The sequence below is a fragment of the Schistocerca cancellata genome, chromosome 6, assembly GCF_023864275.1.
Source record: "Schistocerca cancellata isolate TAMUIC-IGC-003103 chromosome 6, iqSchCanc2.1, whole genome shotgun sequence".
Lineage (NCBI taxonomy): Eukaryota > Metazoa > Arthropoda > Insecta > Orthoptera > Acrididae > Schistocerca > Schistocerca cancellata.
In genome coordinates, this window is record NC_064631.1 from 673,874,475 (window position 1) to 673,897,132 (window position 22,658).

The 22,658-nt window shown below is 42.9% G+C and overlaps 1 protein-coding gene across 1 annotated transcript in view; it reads left to right on the forward strand.

Moving 5' to 3' along the window:
• Positions 1 to 22,658, forward strand: part of LOC126088468 (pickpocket protein 28-like) — a 176,312-nt gene that overhangs the window by 57,363 nt on the left and 96,291 nt on the right. The window contains exon 5 of the mRNA XM_049906609.1: positions 13,711 to 13,862. Within this exon, the coding sequence (XP_049762566.1) occupies positions 13,711 to 13,862 (152 nt within the window). The remainder of the gene's footprint in view (positions 1 to 13,710; positions 13,863 to 22,658) is intronic.

The following is a 22,658-nucleotide window of genomic DNA, read 5'->3' on the forward strand; positions in this document are numbered from 1 at the left end:
TCGATATCTCAAACCGTTTACGAGACATGAGGAATGCTGTGGCTATTTCAAAAAAATGGTTCAAATGGCTCTGAGCACTATGGGACTTAACTTCTGAGGTCATCAGTCCCCTAGAACTTAGAACTACTTAAACCTAACTAAACTAAGGACATCACACACATCCAAGCCCGAGGCAGGATTCGAACCTGCGACCGTAGCGGTGGCGCGGTTCCAGACTGTAGCGCCTAGAACCGCTCGGTCATCCCGGCCGGCGTGAATATATCATCTGGTGCCCGCGATCGCAAGTGAGTGTGCTACATAAGATCAGTTTTCTCGAGACTGGTGGCAGATGGACATCCCCAGTCAAGTCTAAATAAAACTTCAATACGTTAGATAAATTTCATATGCAGCAACATGTTATGTAATGTGCACCAAATGCTAAATCACAGTGAACCCTATTTTTCATTGCAAACTTTTCCCAATTTCACGCAGTTTCTTACTTAAATAGCAATATCACAGTAACTGTGACCATTAAAGAAATGATGGGCATCTCGTCATGAAGCTGTCATATAAAGCTATAAGTAATGCAAAAACGAAAGTTTTTTACCAGTTGGTTTCTGTAAAATCGTTTGAGAAAAGTTGCGCCTCGATTCTGTCATAGCAGCGCGGCACCAACAGGCCTAAATTAGGCAAACAATGTTAGCCTCCCCTTCCGTATGAACGAATGGACTCGCCCAGTGCTTTGGGCGAAAACTGCTCACTGCAGATCGGCTACTGTATCCTGCACAGACACTACTGAGTCAAAAAATAGGAAACCAAACTAGAATCCAAATTTCCATCTGCCAGGCCAAGTCACAATGCTCCACGCACGATACTAGCAGAATGAAAACAGTAAAGTTTGTAACATATAACCCACGGCGACTGGTTTTGATCGCTCCTTTAGGACTCTTTTACCTGGGAGGCTGTGCATCAAGACGCAGAGAGCTGAAGCGATTCGCTTTATACAGAACAAACCTGACGCTCCCTTTCATGTAAGTTCTTGGGCCGGCTCATCACATGTCAAAACTCTAGCGCCGGTGACGTTAATGATTTTGGAACAACGCACCGATATCATGGTACCCCTTTCCCGACACGCCACAACAACAAATTACGCCTCACGTGTTTTTGAAAGGACATTCATTTTTAGCGCTGATAACCATTAGAGGCGAAAGCACACTGTCATCAGCTTTGAGATTTTAGCATGCATGGGTGCTCATGAAATCTGTTAATTTTATCGTGAACCAACTTTAGCTATATATAGGGTGTTACAAAAAGGTACGGCCAAACTTTCAGGAAACATTTCTCACACACAAATAAAGAAAAGATGTTATGTGCACATGTGTCTCCAAATGCTTAATTTCCATGTTAGAGCTCATTTTAGTTTCGTCCACCTACGCTCAATGGAGCACGTTATCATGATTTCATACGGGATACTCTACCTGTGCTGCTAGAACATGTGCCTGTACAAGTACGACACAACATGTGGTTCATGCACGATGGAGCTCCTGCACATTTCAGTCGAAGTGTTCGTACGCTTCTCAACAACAGATTCGGTGACCGATGGATTGGTAGATGCGGACCAATTCCATGGCCTCCACGTTCTCCTGACCTCAACCCTCTTGACTTTCATTTATGGGGGCATTTGAAAGCTCTTGTCTAAGCAACCCCGGTACCAAACGTAGAGACTCTTCGTGTTCGTATTGTGGACGGCTGTGATACAATACGCCATTCTCCAGGGCTGCATCAGCGCATCAGGGATTCCATGCGACGGAGGGTGGATGCATGTATCCTCGCTAACGGAGGACATTTTGAACATTTCCTGTAACAAAGTGTTTGAAGTCACGCTGATTCGTTCTGTTGCTGTGTGTTTCCATTCCATGATTAATGTGATTTGAAGAGAAGTAATAAAATGAGCTCTAACATGGAAAGTAAGCGTTTCCGGACACATGTCCACATAACGTATTTTCTTTCTTTATGTGTGAGGTATGTTTCCTGAAAGTTTGGCCGTACCTTTTTGTAACACCCTGTATGTACCCCACAATGCATACACGGTGAATCACCTAAAACTTGCACCGCAAATATTTCTATAACGGAAGGCGATATGCGTATTTCACAGACAGGAATGGTAGGCAAGGATCCGCGTATGCATCCCATACACAGATAGTTCTGAGTTTCTGATGTCTACATATTTAAAAAAAAGGTACAGTTATTTCAATGAAACAATGTCTATTGACAGCACTACAATCGAAGTTGACTAAAACAGAACGTCAGTGGTGTTCGTTGCAGGACTCTAGTGCAAGTAGTTTTAGCATAAACGAATGTGAATTTCACGTGGGTGCATATGTGCAGCCCTCTATAGATGTTGATAAGTCTCCAGACGTATCGTGTTGTTAGATGTGACACCAGCTAGGACAAACGAAAGCCAAAGGTGAATTCAGTACCTCTGTGAGATCCAACAGGTAAATAACCAACGGAGCCTCAAAGCCAGGGCTCAAAATGACCTCCACCAGCGTCAACGCAACCTTGCAGTCTGCCCTGCAACCCTTGCTGCACATGTTCTAGCATTTTAGTGGAAGTTGCAACGGAGGCAGCAGTAATAGATCTTTTCACATCATCTGTAATTGTTTGAAGAAGATGACAGCTATTGGGATGCCTTTCGGAGTACACGGTACATGAACGAACAGCATACTTCCTATATTCACCATAAACCATGAGCACGTCCACTTTTTTCACGTTGGAAAATACCATCTTCCAAGCACGTCCTACTACTTCCACTATTACACAGTGAGTGGCAGTACCGTTGCAATGCAATCAAAGTATACACACAAAACAATGTAAACGAACATAACATCGTAGCCTACCATTTAAACAATAGGAAGGAACAAACAGCTGTCGACATTTACAATGTTCACCACACAATAACTTGTAAACTACTTGCACTAGGCTCCTGCAAGAAACACAACTGACATTCTCATTTACGCTACTTTTAGGATCTTACTGTCAACAGGCACTGTCCCATTTGAAAATTAGTAACTGTTGTAAAAAATCAGCACTTTCGTCAACGTCTCTTTAACTGCGTCTGTTCTGTAAATACGTGCCCTTGCTTACAATTAAGTTTTGCGATAGTGCCTTCCATGTCCGAAATATTTGTGGAGCAGTTGTTAGGTGATCCACCCCGTATCTGAACATTCACGAAAAGCTGTATCACCGATTTCGAATAATTATTTCCAAATGGGCCCAAAGCACAAAGTAAAATTTTGTTGTTCTGCACTGCTCAGTTGTTATATGGAGTACACAACATAATTAGTGTCTACATTATGTATGCAGTATTAATACTTCGTAATCGAAGGTGTATCGGCAGTTTCATCCGAATCTCAAGCCACAGAACATACTTAATTAAAATGATAATAACGAGGACCATGAAGTGTTGGAGGGGTAGTAATTGTATGTGTCTGTGGTGTATTTAGCACCAGCTCTGATTTAGCTTCACATTAATTACAAACTTTACAATTGTGAGAAGACGCTATTGTCACTAGCCTATGCATGTAAATATTGTGAAGTAACATTAAAAATAAATGTAAACTCATTTTAAGAAGTCTAAACCGCTTGAACTTTGCATATATCGGCTGCATTACACAAAAGCCAAACTAGAATAATGTGAACAACAGAATGGCGAATATACGAAATTGCATCATTGGTGGAGCACAATGTGAGATCCTCACTCTCTCTCTCTCTCTCTCTCTCCCACGAATTTCATCCACGGTCGGATTGAAACCACATCACCCACCGTTGGTACTCAGTGTAGTAAAGTTTTTGTGTATGTGTCTGGCAATGAAGAAAAACGTGACTATATTCGACACAGAAAGTCGGAATTACAAATTAGGCCAGTACTGTCGGGACTGTTACACGAATAACTATTCAAACAAGTTAAAGAAAGCTAAATCTTGAAGTGAAATATGTAGATCATGTATCAGGGTGTAAGCGCCTCTCTCACTGTATAGTTACTATTTTATTATGATATCTGACTGTTTATCCTACACCCATAAGTGGTGCATTACGAATTAATACATGCATAGTGTTTGTATATGTACTAACGTGCAATCAGAGCAAGACACATTCGATATCACTCACTTACCGTTCGATGGCACACAGAATGTAAATGTTCACTGTCTGCACTACAACAGATCGTACTAAGCAGTTAGCAAGGCGAGTTCCAAATAGCCTACCACAGAATCGAAAACACAATCGCATATATCTTTAAAATCCTTCACTGAAAATAACCTGTTATACTTCAGATTGGATAACTGTTAGCCATACGTGTCTTGCCAGAACTAGGCATTTATTTTCCTTTATTGTATGAGCAATTTTAGGTTACTTTTGTGACCTAGAACCACAATAAAGTGGTGCCGTACTGTTCATAAACTCGACTATACGCAGGGAGCAGAGTTCAGTTTATTAATGTTGCTGATATATCGGTGACATACTCTCAAATACACTGCCGCGGAAAAAATTAGTACACCATTTTAGACGTTTCCAATTCAGTCGAGATTTATTGTTGCAACAGTGCATTTGTAGTTGTTGTTGTGGTCTTCAGTCCTGAGACTGGTTTGATGCAGCTCTCCATGCTACTCTATCCTGTGCAAGCTTCTTCATCTCCCAGTACCTACTGCAGCCTACATCCTTCTGAATCTGCTTACTGTATTCATCCCTTGGTCTCCCTCCACACTGCCCTCCAATACTAAATTGGTAATCCCTTGATGCCACAGAACATGTTCTACCAACCGATCCCTTCTTCTAGTCAAGTTGTGCCACAAACTCCTCTTCTCCCCAATCCTATTCAACACCTCCTCATTAGTTATGTGATCTATCCAGCTAATCTTCAGCATTCTTCTGTAGCACCACATTTCGAAAGCTTCTATTCTCTTCTTGTCCAAACTATTTATCGTCCACGTTTCCCTTCCATACATGGCTGCACTCCATACAAATACTTTCAGAAATGACTTCCTGACATTTAAATCTATACTCGATGTTAACAAATTTTTCTTCTTCAGAAACGCTTTCCTTGCCATTGCCATTCTACATTTTATATCCTCTCTACTTCGACCATCATCAGTTATTTTGTTCCCCTAATAGCAAACCTCCTTTACTACTTTAAGTGTCTCATTTCCTAATCTAATACCCTCAGCATCACCCGACTTAATTCGACTACATTCCATTATCCTCGTTTTGGTTTTGTTGATGTTCATCTTATACCCTCCTTTCAAGACACTCTCCATTCCGTTCAACTGATTTTCCAAGTCCTTTGCTGTCTCTGACAGAATTACAATGTCATTGGTGAACCTCAAAGTTTTTATTCTTCTCAATGGATTTTAATACCTACTCCGAACTTTTCTTTTGTTTCCTTTACTGCTTGCTCAATATACAGATTGAATAACATCGGGGAGAGGCTACAAGCATTTGTAGTACATTTACAGACCAACAGCACAAGCGATTATGAGGTACCACGTATCAACCCGTGCTGAAACATCCGTATTAGCACTTGGTTTAGCCGCCACGGGAGTCAATGGAGGTGCTGACTCTTGCATCCAGTCGGTCGTACAGATGGCAAATACTATCTGGGATACGTCATATCACATCTGTTCGACCAGTTCTATAAGAGTTGAAACTTCCTGGCAGATTAAACTGTGTGCCGGACCTTGCAGAACTAGCACTCCTGAAAGACAGGATATTGTGCAGAGTGAAAATTTCATTCGGGAAACATCCCCCAGGCTGTGGCTAAGTCATGTCTCCTCAATATCCTTTCTTTCAGGGGTACTAGTTCTGCAAGGTACGCAGGAGAGCTTCTGTAAAGTTTGGAAGGTTGGAGACGAGGTACTGTCAGAAGTAATGCTGTGAGGACGGGGCGTGAGTCGTGCTTGGGTAGCTCAGATGGTAGAGCACTTGCCCGCGAAAGGCAAAGGTCCCGAGTTCGAGTCTCGGTCCGGCACACAGTTTTAATCTGCCAGGAAGTTTCACATCAGCGCACACTCCGCTGCACAGTGAAAATCTCATTCTATAACAGTTGTTGGTTGATGAGTCGCACGAATCACTTCTCGGCCATCATATCCCAAAAGTGCTCGACTGGGGACAAGCCGGGAGATGGTGCTGACCAGGGCAGTAGCTGCACTTCTTGCAGAGCATGTTGAGTTTCGTGGGCAGTATGTGGACGAGCGTTATTCTGTTGGAACAACACATTACCTTCTTGATGTAAAAACAGAAGAAGAACGGATATAGCACCATTCTGCACGTACCGACTTCTGATTAGCGTCCTCTCCAGAGGAGAGTTGTAGCTTACCGCACTCCGGACTATAAGGCCAGGGCAGGGGACAGTGTGTCGTGGACTAGTGCACTTTATGAGACAGCGCTCACCAGTTCTACGTCGAAAATACAAACGACCATCACTCGCGTGCAGGCAGAGTCTGCTTTGATCGCTGAAGACCACGGCGCCCCATTCCATCTTCCTCTGACGGTATCAGTCGAGCCGTGCACATCGATGACGTACCGTGAGTTGAAGACGGAGTAGAGGTATGCGTGCCCGTAGCCCCATTCATAATAACTGGTTGGCAACAGTTGGTGTTGACTCGCCTGGACTCACAAGCCCTGTTATCTGTGCTGCTGCAGCTGTGCGATCTGCCACTGGTGCCCTTACAATACAACAACGCTGGTGGGCGTCTGTGCTGCTTGGACGTCCAGAACAACATTTACAGGTTGTAACCTCCCCGTGATAATTACTAAAGACAATACTAATGAAAACGTGTGCCAAATGTTGACTTCCCACAAAATTAACGCTAAAATGAACCTGATAAATTTTATAAGGGCAGCTGCGCTGACCCTCGGCCCTGTGCAATTATTAAATCTGAACAAAAAAAACAAAATTCTTACATCAGTAAACTCCCTCAATATCTGCTCTTGTTTTTCGGCACAGCTCCGTGCAATGCTGGCGTATATTTAATTCTGATTCTTGGAGGAAATGCATAGGAAAAACTCTTTAAATGGAAATGATTGCTTTTCTTTAGAAGATTTACTTTATAAAAAAATTATTATTGGGGCAATTCTTCAACAAATTAATTACAATTAACATATGTTATTAGCTGAGCGCAATGCTGCTTCATTACCTTCGATAACAATATACCTCGTCCAGAACCGTGACCAGAGACCCATGTCGACGCCCGCCGACTCCTCACACACAACTACGTCTCCCGCGCTACTACTCTCCAACTGAACTCTCGCGCGGTCAAGCGCAGACTAGCAACGATAAATAACTCTCTGGTCAGAGATTCTGTCATGCCTCGCCATCGCTGGTTGAAACGTACGCGTTTCAAGGTGTGAGAATCTTTACGTGACCGCTGATACCAGTGTCGTTGCCAACTGATGCACCGCGTCCAACTTGCGTGCCAGTTCTCCGAAAGGACCATCTCTCCATTCGGAAGGCCACAGTTTGATCTCTTTCAAACTTGCTCATTTGGCAGTATGAAGCACGAGTGCCTTTCTGTGGCATGGTTCCCTGCTTGCCTCACACGTTTGCACCACACACAACCTTCTGGCTGTGAGCACTCCCTATTAAAGTGTAGACAAGGACGGTGCTCTCGTAGTTATGCCATTATGCTATGTGTTGGCGGACGACGTTGAAATCATTATAAGTACATCTACTACACCCCAGGTGGCACATGCCGTCATCGGATCAAAATCGACACCTCCTTTCCAGGTGTACTAATTTATTTTTTTTCGGCAGTATATCTTGACAATACTTCATGTTCGCGTGTACATTATCACTATGAGTAACAATACTTCCCACTTGTTAGCGAATACAGTTCGCTTCTATTAAAATACTTTAATCTGGTCCTTCATAATATTCAAACAGCATTGCAATAAAACATTAGTAGAAACATTACCACTATCAGCATAACACGATTCACTTGATGATACTGCAGTGCCTGGTTGAATACGAGGATCGCAACATACGCCCCCTGGCTCGTGTCTTTGCTGGCGACAGTCACCTGCCCGGCAATAATGCGCGCTAATCATATGTTCACACATTGCTTACGGTGGAATGACAGTAAGCTCACAAGAAATTTTGGTGTCTTGCTATGACAGGAGATAAAAATTATAGGTAAGTACCTTAAAATATTCTTATTAATCTTTAGTGAGGCATTTACCGTACAAACGCCTATGACTGATACATTCTAGTGCAATTCTTTTTCTTGATTAGTGACCAAGTTACGAATTTTCGTAAGAATGCTTTTCAAATGCTGTACTTCTCTGAACTGCAAATTTTCGGGATGTTATGTTAAAGCGATGTACTATGTACTGATGCAAAGGAATCAAATTAATTATTATTATTACATTAAAATATTTTATGTATTTTGTTGTTATTAATATTAAAATGGTAGCCGTCTATGAGACGTTAAAAATGTGGGTGACCGATAGTAATATTCGCAGGACAGGAGGGGGTGGGAGATGGAAACAAACTGTGATCCCCCGCCTACTCCCAGAATCGAACCCTGGAACCTCGACTATCTGTTCCTGCAGCTAGATAACGGCTGTACATAGAAGCATCAGAGATAAGACTGCGGACTATTTTGGCACTGTTCTGTGACGCCATGACTTCTGCCCAGCATCCAAACTGCCGCGGCAGTGAAACGGCACAGAGAAGCAAACGTACTATGTACAGGGTGATTCGTGGGCGTAACGTATGAATCAAAATAAGAGTGAAACGTTAAATAAAGCTTTTTGTTACACTGTTAGTTTCCGAGTTATTATGCAGGGTGTCGTTTGCGGTAGGCATTACATCACTGGTCAGTACTGGCTTTCTGCGTGTCGCGTTCTTCTGCATAACGACTGATGTTCCTTTGTCGACGGTGGCCCTGCACTTTTCAGCCGGGAGGCAAGAAAGTGGTCATAAGTCCCCTAGAACTTAGAACTACTTAAACCTAACTAACCTAAGGACAGCACACAACACCCAGCCATCACGAGGCAGAGAAAATCCCTGACCCCGCCGGGAATCGAACCCGGGAACCCGGGCGTGGGAAGCGAGAACGCTACCGCACGACCACGAGATGCGGGCAGCAAGAAAGTATCTCAGAGTTGCTTATCCCTATAAGTTGACAGGTCCTGCAGAACGAGTTACTTGGCTCCCCATATCTCTGGATATTAACCCCCCCCCCCCTCCCCCCGTACCTTTGGGGCTACAAGAGGGAGTTCGCGTATAGAGTTGGAACTAAGAATGCAGCACAACCTCAGCAGCGAATTGAAAATAGCTTCGCAACTGTGCAGAATGATAAAACAGAGCATGCAACATTCCGAGAGCGGTGAGAAGTCTAGCACGTCAATGTCTACGTTTACATGGATATCATTTTGAACATGTCCTGGGGGAAGCGTACAGTAGATACTTGATACATCTACACGGATACTCTGCAAATCACATTCAAGTGCCTGGCAGACGGTTCATCGAACCACCTTCACAATTTTCTATTATTTCAATCTCGTATAGCGCGCGGGAAGAATGAACACCTATAGCTTTCCGTACGAGCTCTGATTTCCTTTATTTTATCGTGGTGATCGTTCCTCCCTACGTAGGTCGGAGTCAACAAAATATTTTTGCATTCGGAGGAGAAAGTTGGTGATTATAATTTCGTGAGAAGGTACCGTCGCCTTTCTTTTAATGATTTCCAGCCCAGATCCTGTATCACTTCTGTGACACTCTCTCCCATATTTCGCGATAATACAAAACGTGCTGCCTTTCTTTGAACTTTTTCGATGTACTCCGTCAGTCCTATCTGGTAAGGATCCCACACCGCGTAGCAGTATTCTAAAAGAGGACGGACAAGTGTAGTGTAGGCAGTCTCTTTAGTATGTCTGCTACATTTTCTAAGCGTCCTCCCAATAAAACGCAGTCTTTGGTTAGCCTTCCCCACAACATTTTCTATGTGTTCCTTCCAATTTCAGTTGTTAATAATTGTAATAACTAGGTATTTAGTTGAATTTACGGCTTTTACATTAGACTGATTTATCGTGTAGCCGAAGTTTAACGAGTTCCTTTTAGCACTCATGTGGATGATCTCACGCTTTTCGTTATTTAGGGTCAACTGCCACTTTTCACACCATTCAGATATCTTTTCTAAATCGTTTTGCAGTTGATTCTGGTCTTCTGATGACTTTATTAGTCGATAAACGACAGCGTCATCTGCAAACAACCGAAGACGGCTGCTCAGATTGTCTCCCAAATCGTTTATATAGATAAGGAACAGCAAAGGGCCTATAACACTACCTTGGGGAACGCCTGAAATCATTTCCGTTTTACTCGATGACTTTCCGTTAATTACTACGGACTGTGACGTCTCTGACAGGAAATCACAAATCCAGTCACGTAACTGAGATGATATTTCATAAGCACGCAATTTCACTACGAGCCGCTTGTGTGGTACAGTGTCAAAAGCCTTCCATAAATCCGGAAATACGGAATCAATCTGAAATCCCTTGTCAATAACACCCAACACTTCATGTGAATAAAGAGCTAGTTGTGTTTCACAGGAACGATGCTTTCTAAACCGATGTTGACTGTGAGTCAACATTCATAATATTCGAACACAATATACGTTCTAAAGTCCTGCTGCATGTCGACGATAACGATATGGGCCTGTAATTTAGTGGATTACTCCTACTACCTTTCTTGAATATTGGTGTGACCTGTGCAACTTTCCAGTCTTTGAGTACGGATCTTTCGTCGAGCGAACGGTTGTATATGATTGTTAAGTATGGAGTTGATGCATCAGCAGACTCCGAAAGGAACGTAATTGGTATAGAGCATGGACCAGAATACTTGCTTTTATTAAGTGATTTAAGTTGCTTCACTCCGAGGATATTTACTTCTAAGTTACTCATGTTGACAGCTGTTCTCGATTCGAATTCTGGAATATTTACTTCGTCTTCTTTTGTGAAGGCATTTCGGAAGGCTGTGTTTAGTAACTCTGCCTTGGCAGCACTGTCTTCGATAGTATCTCCATTGCTATCGCGCAGAGAAGGCATTGATTGTTTCCTGCCGCTAACATACTTCACATACGACCAGAATCTTTTTGGATTTTCTGCCAGTTTTCGAGAAAAGTTTCGTTGTGGAAGCTGTTATAGGCATCTCGCATTGAAGTCCGCGCTAAATTCCGAACTTCTGTAAAAGATCGCCCATCTTGGAGATTTTGTGTCTGTTTAAATTTGGCATGTTTGTTTCGTTGTTTCTGCAACAGTGTTCTAACCCGTTTTGTGTACCAAGGAGCATCAGCTCCGTTGTTTCTTAATTTATTTGGTATAGATCTCTCAATTGCTGCCGATACTATTTCTTTGAATTTAAGCCACATCTGGTCTACAGTGATATTATTAATTTGGAATGAGTGGAGATTGTCTCTTAGGAAGGCGTCAAGTGAATTTTTATCCGCTGTTTTGGATAGGTATATTTTTCGCTTATTTCTCGAGGATTTGTAGGATTTCGGCTCCCTTTGTATTGTTGGTTTCTGAGAAGAATAGATTTTGTGTTCTACTTGTGATCCCTACTCTACTGCATAAGTCTGAAATATATCAATGTCAGATAAAATTTAATTAACATATTACTGTTATTTTGATAGATACATTTAACCAAGAGGTGTGTACAGTTATTTTGAATCACGCTGTATAGTAACTGCTAAAGTCACAGTGTTTCCTGTTGCTCTCTAAGCGCTAAATCAGCAGTTTAACAAAATTCTAGACATTTATTTCTAGAAATTCGTGGGAATTTTGTAATTTTTTAAGAGTTTCTACCGTAGATGGGGGGCGAGGACCAGTAATCCCTGTTGACAACTCTCTAGTGTCCCCCATGTGGTGACTATGAAATCATAATCACTTTACAGAAGATATCTGACATTGTAAGAATAGGAGATGGTGACCGTAAGCAGATAATCAAATATTAAATTATAAAAAAAATCTCTAAAACTTATTAAAATTCTCAAAACGTTTCTATTCATTGGCTCAATTGCATTTAACAAACTCATGACCAGTTTCGGTAGCTGAAGTACCGTCTTCAAATCTGAGAGCAGACGACCGAAAGAAAAATTTCCGTAAGTCACAAATTATGTAAAAGTTGCTGTTATCCAACTTTTAAAAATTTACAGGGGGTTAAGATACCACATGTAGTATTCTAAATGCAAGACTCGAGATTAAAAATAAGAATGTTGCGGACCATGCACACTGCTAGTTACATTTATAATACCACATGAGATATCGTAATTCGCCATAAATTTTTAAAAGTAGGCCAATAGAAAATTTTACACAACTGGTTACTTAAGGCAGTTTTTTAATTGGTTTGTCTCTTCTCAGATCTGAAGATGGTAGTTAAGCTACCGACAATGGTCGTCACTTTGGAAACATTTTTTAATGTTAAATGCAGTATATGTAAAACTTTTGAAAATTTTAAAACGTTTTAAGGGGCTCTGGAAAGGCTCAAAATCATGAAAAGTTCAATTTTTACTTTTTTGCGTTTTCTGAATCTGCAGACTATTACCTTTTAATAGATATATAATTTATTCAATTCCGAAGACTGCAACTATTTTTAAATTTTTTTTGAAATGTGTTCTACATGGGCGTGACCCACTGTGGCGCTGTTAAACTGCTGTCAAATGGTGTTATTATTAACGTCTGTGTTCATCAGGCACATTTTAGTGATGTGAGATAAAGTATGTGTTGTGGCTAACCTGTGATGGTTCAATATATATTGCTGGTGTGATTGTCGATTGTTTCTTGTTTATTTACTCTGTCGTTATCTCGAAAATATTCGTAATTAATTCTGTTTCTTGAGTCTCTGTTTTGTTGAAGTATAATAATGAGTAAAAGTAAAGTTGCTGTTGCGACTTTCAATGACGGCAACATTGTAAGGTGCAAGGTATTTAGAAATATGGGAATGAAGATAGGTTCTAACATGGTACGAGCGATGCTTGCTTTAGACAAGGAACGCCTTCGGGCTGCAGACAGGGCTGTAAAGAGTCTAGAAATACAAGCAAGAGTAAACAGGAGGAGAAACAAGAGGAAGCTGGAGGAGGAGTTTGCAGAGGATGAAGATAATCCATCCTATGGACCTGGAATGCACTAAAAAGTTAATCCAATCTTTGTCGCTCGATTCCCAAAACTTTTATTTTCTCATACTAATTACATGTTTTCTAAGGATCTTCCAAACATATTTGTTTCAAACTTTCAGTAAATGTTACACAGTACCTTCTGCATAATTTAACACAGCCTTTTTCCAAAAAAAACTGTATATTTTTGAATATATAAATAAAAAATTGCAAAAAAATATTGTGAATTTTCATTACAATTGAAAAAAAAATCATCTTTAATAACTGAACTAAAATTTTGTAAAATCCCTGTGTTAAGTTGTAGCCCATATTCCAATAAATAATCTGTAAAAAGTTCAACTTCCTACCTCAAATACTTTGTGAGGAAAGATGTAATTTATAAGCGTTATTTTAACATTGCAAGTATAGGGCGTTCCGGAGCCCCTAGAAAGTTTTTACAATTTATGTAATTTTATATTTGACTAACAATCACCTTAGTTCAAAGCTTCCATATGTGATACTGTGAGGCTGCTACACGTGGTAAAGGGGGGACCTGGTGAGGTGACTGGGTTGACGGTTGCAGGTGGCTCCCGGCCTCTGGGACACTGTGCGTCGCTGCCGATGGCAGTCCCAGGACACCTCGTGTGGCGAGCTTTTCGACACGATCATCACAGACGAGGGCGTCTGCTACACGTTCAACGGCATCGAGTACGACGACTTCTTCACCGAGAATGCGTAAGGCTTGACTTAATTGTAACCCTGTCTGCTATCTCTAACATCACTTTCAAAGTCACCAAACGACATTTCTCTTGATGCTTCTTGTTGCTGTGATCTGTTCAAGTCACAAAGGTTGTAAGACTGCAGTCTACATTTACAAGCAGAAGGGTACCATCTGTAATGAAATGGCTTAGCATTTTTTTCGAGTCAGCAGACTTTCTTTTTAAGTACACACAAGGAAACTGAGACTGTAGAAATTCTTATAGTAGGAGGCCTCTGAAGCCCACCATATTTTTGATGAGCCACAAAGAGGGCAAGTTGTACCACAACACATAGACCGCGGAGGTCAATGAACTGTGCGCCATCCGAAGCGTTGCTTGCTCAGGTAGTAGATGAGCTTAAACACGGCACTTGATCAACTGCACATCAAATCTATGTTGCGCATGGTAATAAGTGGACAGTAGTACGGGAACAGTAACTGCACACTTACAATTCACATCATCTGAAAGCTTCAAATACTGCTTAATTCATTCCTTTCGTCATGATGATATAGTAGGTATTGCAATATTCTGTTGTTGACTTTCACTTCTCCACATATGTATTTTTATCCGTTGAAACCTCCTTCGCCAGATAAGAAACAGTAGTCGCAAAAGACACGTATGGCATGTTCAGCATCCACACCATCCACTTGTGAATGGTCATCAACAAGGACCTGAAATGAACTTTTGGGCAGCATAGCGAGTGATTTCTGCCCCCATGATCCATGAACCTTGCCGTTGGTGGGGAGGCTTGCGTGCCTCAGCGATACAGGTCAGTGAACTGTATGCCATCCGAGGCAGTGCTTGCTAAGGTAGCAGATGAGCTCTGACTCGGCACTTGATCAACTGCACGTCAAATCCAAACCATAACGGAGGGCTGTCTGTTCAGAGACCAGACAAACATGTGGTTCCTGAAAGGGGCAGCAGTCTTTTCAATAGTTGCAAGGGCAACAGTCTGGATGATTGACTGACCTGGCCTTGTAACATCAACCAAAACAGCCTCTCTGTGCTGGTGCTGCGAATGGCTGAAAGCAAGGAGAAACTACAGGCGTAATTTTTCCCACGGGCTTGCAGCTTTAGTGTATGGTTAAATGATGATGGCGTCCTCTTGGGTAAAATGGATAGGTTAAAGTTAGATATAGTGGGAATTAGTGAGGTTCGGTGGCAGGAGAAACAAGACTTCTGGTACTGGGTTATAAATACAAAATCAAATAGGGGTAATGCATGAGTTAGTTTAATAATGAATAAAAAATAGGAACAGCACAGCACAGTGAACGCATTATTGTGGCCAAGACAGACAAGAAGCCCACGCCCACCATAATAATACAAGTTTATATGTCAACCAGCTTGGCAGATGATGAAGAGATTGAAGAAATGTATGATGCGATAAAAGAAATTAGATAGTTAAGGGAGAGGAAAATTTAATATTCATGGGGGACTGGAATTTGATACTAGGAAAAGAACAAGAAGAAAAAGTAGTAAGTGAATATGGACTGGGGGTAAGGATTGAAAGAGGAAGCCGCCTGGTAGAATTCTGCACAGAGTATAACCTAATCGTAGCTAACACTTGGTTTAAGAATCATGAAAGAAGGGTGTATGCGTGGAAGAGGCCTGGAGACATTGGTCGGTTTCAGATAGATTATAAGATGGTAAGACAGAGACTTAGAAACCCGGTTTTAAATTGTAAGACATTTCCAGGGGCAGATGTGGACTCTGAACACAATTTATTATTTATTAGATTAAAACTGAAGAAACTGCAAAAAGGTGGGAATTTGAGAAGATGGGATCTGGATAAACTGAAAGAAACAGAGGTTGTAGAGAGTTTCAGGGAGAGCATAAGGGAACGATTGGCAGGAATGGGGGAAAAAAATACAGCAGAAGAAGAATGGGTAGCTTTGAGAGGTGAAATAGTGAAGGCAGCAGCGGATCAAGTAGGTGAAAAGACGAGGGCTCGTAGAAATCCTTGGGTAACTGAAGAGATATTGAAGTTAATTGATGTAAGGAGAAAATATAAAAATGCAGTAAATGAAGCAGGCAAAAAGGAATACAACTGACTCAAGAATTAGATCGACAGGAAGTGCATAATGGCTGAGGAGTGATGGCTACAGGACAAATGCAAGAATATAAAGGAATATATCACTAGGGGTAAGATAGACACTGCCTACAGGCACATTAAAGAGACCTTTGGAGAAAACAAAACCACCTGTATGAATATTAAGAACGCACATGGAAAACCAGTCCTAAGCAAAGAAGGGAAAGCAGAAAGGTGGAAGGAGTATATAGAGTGTCTATACAAGGGCGATGTACTTGAGGGCAATATTATGGAAATGGAAGAGGCCATAGACGAAGATAAAATGGGAGATATGACACTGCGTGAAGAATTTGATAGAGCACTGAAAGACCTAAGTCGAAACAGGGCCTCGGGAGCTGACAACATTCCATTAGAGCTACTAATAGGCTTGGGAGAGACAGTCCTGACAAAACTCTACCATCTTGTTAGCAAGATGTACGAGACAGGCGAAATACCCTCAGACTTCAAGAAGAATATAATAATTCCAATCTTAAAGAAAACAGGTGTTGACAGGTGTGAAAATTACCGAACTATCAGTTTAACAAGTCACAGCTGCAAAATACTAACACGAATTCTTTACAGACGAATGGACAAATTGGTAGAAGCAGACCTCTGGGAAGATCAGTTTGGCTTCCGTAGAAATTCTGGAACACGTGAGGCAATACTGACCCTACGACTTATCTTAGAAGAAAGATTAAGGAAAGGCAAACCTACATTTCTAGCATTTGTAGACTTAGAGAAAGCTTTTGACAATGTTGAATGGAATACTCTCTTTCAAATTCCGAAGGTGGCAGGGGTAAAATACAGGGAGCGAAAGGCTATTTACAATTTGTACAGAAACCAGATGGCAGTTATAAGAGCCGGCCGCTGTGGCCGAGCGGTTCTAGGCGTTTCAGTCCGGATCCGCGCTGCAGCTACGGTCGCAGGTTCGAATCCTGCCTCGGGCATGGACGTGTGTGATGTCCTTAGGTTAGTTAGGTTTAAGTAGTTCTAAGTTCTAGGGGACTGAACACCACAGATGTTAAGTCCCATAGTACTTAGAGCCATTTGAACCATTTTGAGCAGTTATAAGAGCCGAGGGGCACGAAAGGAAAGCAGTTGTTGAGAAGGGAGTGAGACAGGGTTGTAGCCTGTTTCCGATGTTATTCAATTTGTAGATTGAGGAAGCAGTAAAGGAAACAAAAGAAAAATTTGGAGTATGAATTAAGATCCATGGGGAAGAAATAAAAACGTTGAGGTGTGCCGAAGACATTGTAATTCTCTCAGAGACAACAAAGAACTTGGAAGAGAAGTTGAGCCGAATTGGCAGTGTCTTGAAAGGAGGATACAAGATGAAAATCAACAAAAGTAAAAAAAAAAAATATAATGGAATGTAGTCGAATTAAATCAGGTGATAATGAAGGAATTATATTCGGACATGTGACACTTAAAAGAGCAGTTGAATTTTTCTATTTGGGGACCAAAATAACTGATGATGGTCGAAGTAGTGAGGATATAAAAATGTAGATTGGCTATGGCAAAGAAAGCGTTTCTGAAGAAGAGAAATTTATTAACATCGAGTACAGATTTAAGTGTCATGAAGTCTTTTCTTAAAGTATTTGTATGGAGTGTAGCCATGTATGGAAGTGAAACATAGACGATAAATACACTCCTGGAAATGGAAAAAAGAACACATTGACACCGGTGTGTCAGACCCACCATACTTGCTCCGGACACTGCGAGAGGGCTGTACAAGCAATGATCACACGCACGGCACAGCGGACACACCAGGAACCGCAGTGTTGGCCGTCGAATGGCGCTAGCTGCGCAGCATTTGTGCACCGCCGCCGTCAGTGTCAGCCAGTTTGCCGTGGCATACGGAGCTCCATCGCAGTCTTTAACACTGGTAGCATGCCGCGACAGCGTGGACGTGAACCGTATGTGCAGTTGACGGACTTTGAGCGAGGGTGTATAGTGGGCATGCGGGAGGCCGGGTGGACGTACCGCCGAATTGCTCAACACGTGGGGCGTGAGGTCTCCACAGTACATCGATGTTGTCGCCAGTGATCGGCGGAAGGTGCACGTGCCCGTCGACCTGGGACCGGACCGCAGCGACGCACGGATGCACGCCAAGACCGTAGGATCCTACGCAGTGCCGTAGGGGACCGCACCGCCACTTCCCAGCAAATTAGGGACACTGTTGCTCCTGGGGTATCGGCGAGGACCATTCGCAACCGTCTCCATGAAGCTGGGCCACGGTCCCGCACACCGTTAGGCCGGCTTCCGCTCACGCCCCAACATCGTGCAGCCCGCCTCCAGTGGTGTCGCGACAGGTGTGAATGGAGGGACGAATGGGGACGTGTCGTCTTCAGCGATGAGAGTCGCTTCTGCCTTGGTGCCAATGACGGTCGTATGCGTGTTTGGCGCCGTGCAGGTGAGCGCCACAATCAGGACTGCATACGACCGAGGCACACAGGGCCAACACCCGGCATCATGGTGTGGGGACGATCTCCTACACTGGCCGTACACCACTGGTGATCGTCGAGGGGACACTGAATAGTGCACGGTACATCCAAACCGTCATCGAACCCATCGTTCTACCATTCCTAGACCGGCAAGGGAACTTGCTGTTCCAACAGGACAATGCACGTCCGCATGTTTCCCGTGCCACCCAATGTGCTCTAGAAGGTGTAAGTCAACTACCCTGGCCAGCAAGATCTCCGGATGTGTCCCCCATTGAGCATGTTTGGGACTGGATGAAGCGTCGTCTCACGCGGTCTGCACGTCCAGCACGAACGCTGGTCCAACTGAGGCGCCAGGTGGAAATGGCATGGCAAGCCGTTCCACAGGACTACATCCAGCATCTCTACGATCGTCTCCATGGGAGAATAGCAGCCTGCATTGCTGCGAAAGGTGGATATACACTGTACTAGTGCCGACATTGTGCATGCTCTGTTGCCTGTGTCTATGTGCCTGTGGTTCTGTCAGTGTGATCATGTGATGTATCTGACCCCAGGAATGTGTCAATAAAGTTTCCCCTTCCTGGGACAATGAATTCACGGTGTTCTTATTTCAATTTCCAGGAGTGTAGTTTAAACGAAAAGAGAATAGAAGCTTTCGAAATGTGGTGCTACAGAACGATCTCGTAATGTGGATCAAGTAACTAATGAGGAGGTGCTGTATAGAGTTTGGGAGAAGAGGAATTAGTGGCACAACGTGACTAGAAGAAGGGATCGGTTGGTCGGACACATTCTGAGGCGTCAACGGATCACCAGTTTAGTACTGGAGGGAAGCATGGAGGGTAAAAATCGTAGAGGGAGACCAAGAGATGAATACATTAAGCAGATTCAGAAGGATGCAGGTTGCAGCAGGTACTCGGAGATGAAGAAGCTTGCACAGGATAGAGTAGCATGAAGAGCTGCATCAAACCAGTCTCTGAACTGAAGACCTCAATAACAACAGCCAATGATTGGTTAGTAGGCCCGTATCATTTGGCTTTCCACCTAATTACAGCATTTTAGTGTTTGTTTCTGAGGAATGTACTACCCACATTGTTCAGAGATATCCCATTTGATCTTGCTCATGTATGTGGTTCCATTATAATGGAGTCCTGGCTCACATTGAGAAGTGACATGCCGCTCTCTCACTTTAAAAACATTGTCGCTCAGATCAATATACTTCAGTTCATGATCTCGGTGTTCCCCAGTACCACTTTTGCTATATATGGTTTACGACTTTTTTACATGGGAAAATTGTGTCCAAAATGTCTGTATAACTGCATGTGTAGCCTGCAGAGAACCTGCACCCAAGGGGTCACATTGGAGGCGATGGATAACAGGGAGAGAAATGAGTTGGGGCATAAATTCTAAGTGCACCAACCTGGCCATGTGAGTCATTCTGGGAAGCAGCCCCAGTGGATCTTATCAGCAGAGGGACTTCTGGCTAAAGCTCTCTCCCCCTTCCAATTATGGTCGGACAGAAGGGCGCCAGTTCCCAAAACATTTTACGGAGACAGGTGGCAGTCCATTGTGACGGCAGGTGGATGGCAGAAAATGGGTGGGGAAGCCATTTAAGAGAGACTGCTGTAGATGGAGCCTGGCACTATACGGATGGAGTAGCTGGTCTACATGTTTAGTGGAGGCAGGAATGTAGCCCCCTTTTGACGCCAGGGAGTTACCAGCTTCTTTTAGCGAGCAGCAAAACCATATATTTCATGTGCACATCTGTCTGGGAAGCTTAACACTTCTTTCAGGAATTGGAAATGGTCGTCCTCTAAAGATTAGATCACTCCATAAATGAGGGACTGTGGTCCCGTCCATGTAGATATTTTTTGCCGAAACATGGCCATGCTTACTGTGAGAGAGACAGGAGAGATTTGGAGTCGCTGATTGGCTCCTCTCAGGATATGTAAAGTTGGGGCTTGCTCCCCCAGCATGGGAACCCCAGTGCTGGGTCTGGATTGGCTACCAGGCTAACAAAACAATCAAGAGGGGAGATTCAATGGGTAGGGTATAATTTGATTGGTTTGTGGAATGTTGGGGCGGTTTCGGTTTTGCTAATTCGGCTCCTGTACCGAGGCTTAGTGGAAAGTGGTTGTGATTCTTTGTTTTTTTCATCTCCTGATTCCCTCCTGGTGTAAGACTTCAGGTCTATCCTTGTGGGTGAGGCTGGTGGTCTGTATCTTACGATGGACTAAGAGCCAGTGGTAGTTTCCAACTGTGCTAACAGTGGTACTGCATGTCATCTCAGCCATCACATGTGTCATGAGGGTGAACTTATTTGTCGTGAGTGTAAGACTTCAGGTCTATCCCTGTGGGTGAGGCTGGTGGTCTGTATCTTACGATGGACTAAGAGCCAGTGGTAGTTTCCAACTGTGCTAACAGTGGTACTGCATGCCATCTCAGCCATCACATGTGTCATGAGGGTGAACTTATTTGTCGTGAGTGTAAGACTTCAGGGCTATCCCTGTGGGTGAGGCTGGTGGTCTGTATCTTACGATGGACTAAGAGCCAGTGGTAGTTTCCAACTGTGCTAACAGTGGTACTGCATGCCATCTCAGCCATCACATGTGTCATGAGGGTGAACTTATTTGTCGTGAGTGTAAGACTTCAGGTCTATCCTTGTGGGTGAGGCTGGTGGTCTGTATCTTACGATGGACTAAGAGCCAGTGGTAGTTTCCAACTTGCTAACAGTGGTACTGCATGCCATCTCAGCCATCACATGTGTCGTGAGGGTGAACTTATTTGTCGTGAGTCGGCTGTCGGACGTCTGACAATTCCCGCACGCACGCTCGTGTTTGTGAGTCAAATTGGTTTGGCCAGACCAGTGAACGGGTGCACCTCACACTGAAATCTGCTCTGATAGGGAAGTTTCCCACAGTCTGATAATCAGGACGCCAGACTGCGTGGTTCGCATATTTTCGTGGACGCATCAGAACATACAGCTGCCGCAGCGCACCGCTTCTCGCCCACAGTGCACCGTTTTCTGCAGCCGCCTGAATCAAAGTAAAGGAGTAAAGTACTGCTGCACCGCCGTAGGTTTGTTAAATGATATTCACAGCTCCCTGTTCTCACGTGAATCATATACTTGGTCGTAGTTGATTCCATTTGAATAGAGTTGGGCCTCACAGCGGACTTGTGTAAACAAAGCCAGATTGTCTTGTAAAAGGGCTTAATTAAGAGAAAAACTTGTATAGCTTCCACTCCAATGTATGTGAGAAGCCCTGCTAAACCCACAAGACAGGACAAGTAGTAGGAATTGTGGAAGGGGGCCAGTATGAGCGGCTGTCAGTTACACTCCAAACATAACACTTTATTTAGTTGCCCAAACATAACAGCGCAATTTCTAAGCTTGATTATCGACAGAAAACGTCTTTAATTCTAAAACAGCTGAAGGCCCATGAATTAAAAGGGCTATTACAAATGATTGAAGCAATTTCATAATTTCACTGTAGCTCCATTCATTGACATATGGTCACGACACACTACAGATACTTAGAAAAACTCATAAAGTTTTGTTCGGCTGAAGCCGCACGTCAGGTTTCTGCAGCCAGAGCGCTCGAGAGCGCAGTGAGACAAAATGGCGACAGGAGCCTGTAACCTCCCCCTCACTTGCCGACCTTAATGACAGTGAAAAATGAAACCGCGTGTACCTAATGGGAGTTTTGGAAAAGCAATCGTCACCGAAGTTAACCTGTCGGTAAAGAGGGAGGAAAGGGTTACATCTAAATGAAAGGAAATGTGCTAATGAAACTGGTGGAAATTAATTTTGAAAAGGGGTAAAGTTAATAAAGAAAGTAATGTGCAGCCGTTACGTTAACAATTAACTAGCGGTAATTAGGTATTTGAGATTTGGGGGAAATCACGGTCGCCAGTCCTAAGGACAATTACTATAGTAACTGAAAAAGAAAGGTTATTACACATATAATTAGCACTAGAAGCGTGGCAACTGAAGGTTGACACGTGTAGTGTGAAAACTGAAAGTTTGTCAGAAGTAATAAATTTCGCTACACCCTGACTTAATTTAGCAAAAGAATTAATAAAACCGGAAAATCGAAAGTTAATTTAGTGACTGAAGTTAATAGTGAGCTTTCTTTCTGAAGCACATCGAAATTCAGTAAAATACGGTTAGTCTTGGACTACCTCAACAATCATTTCAAAAACTACTTGAATCTACGCAATTTAGAAATAAGAGATTTAACTTTGAACTTGAATTAAATGATTCTGA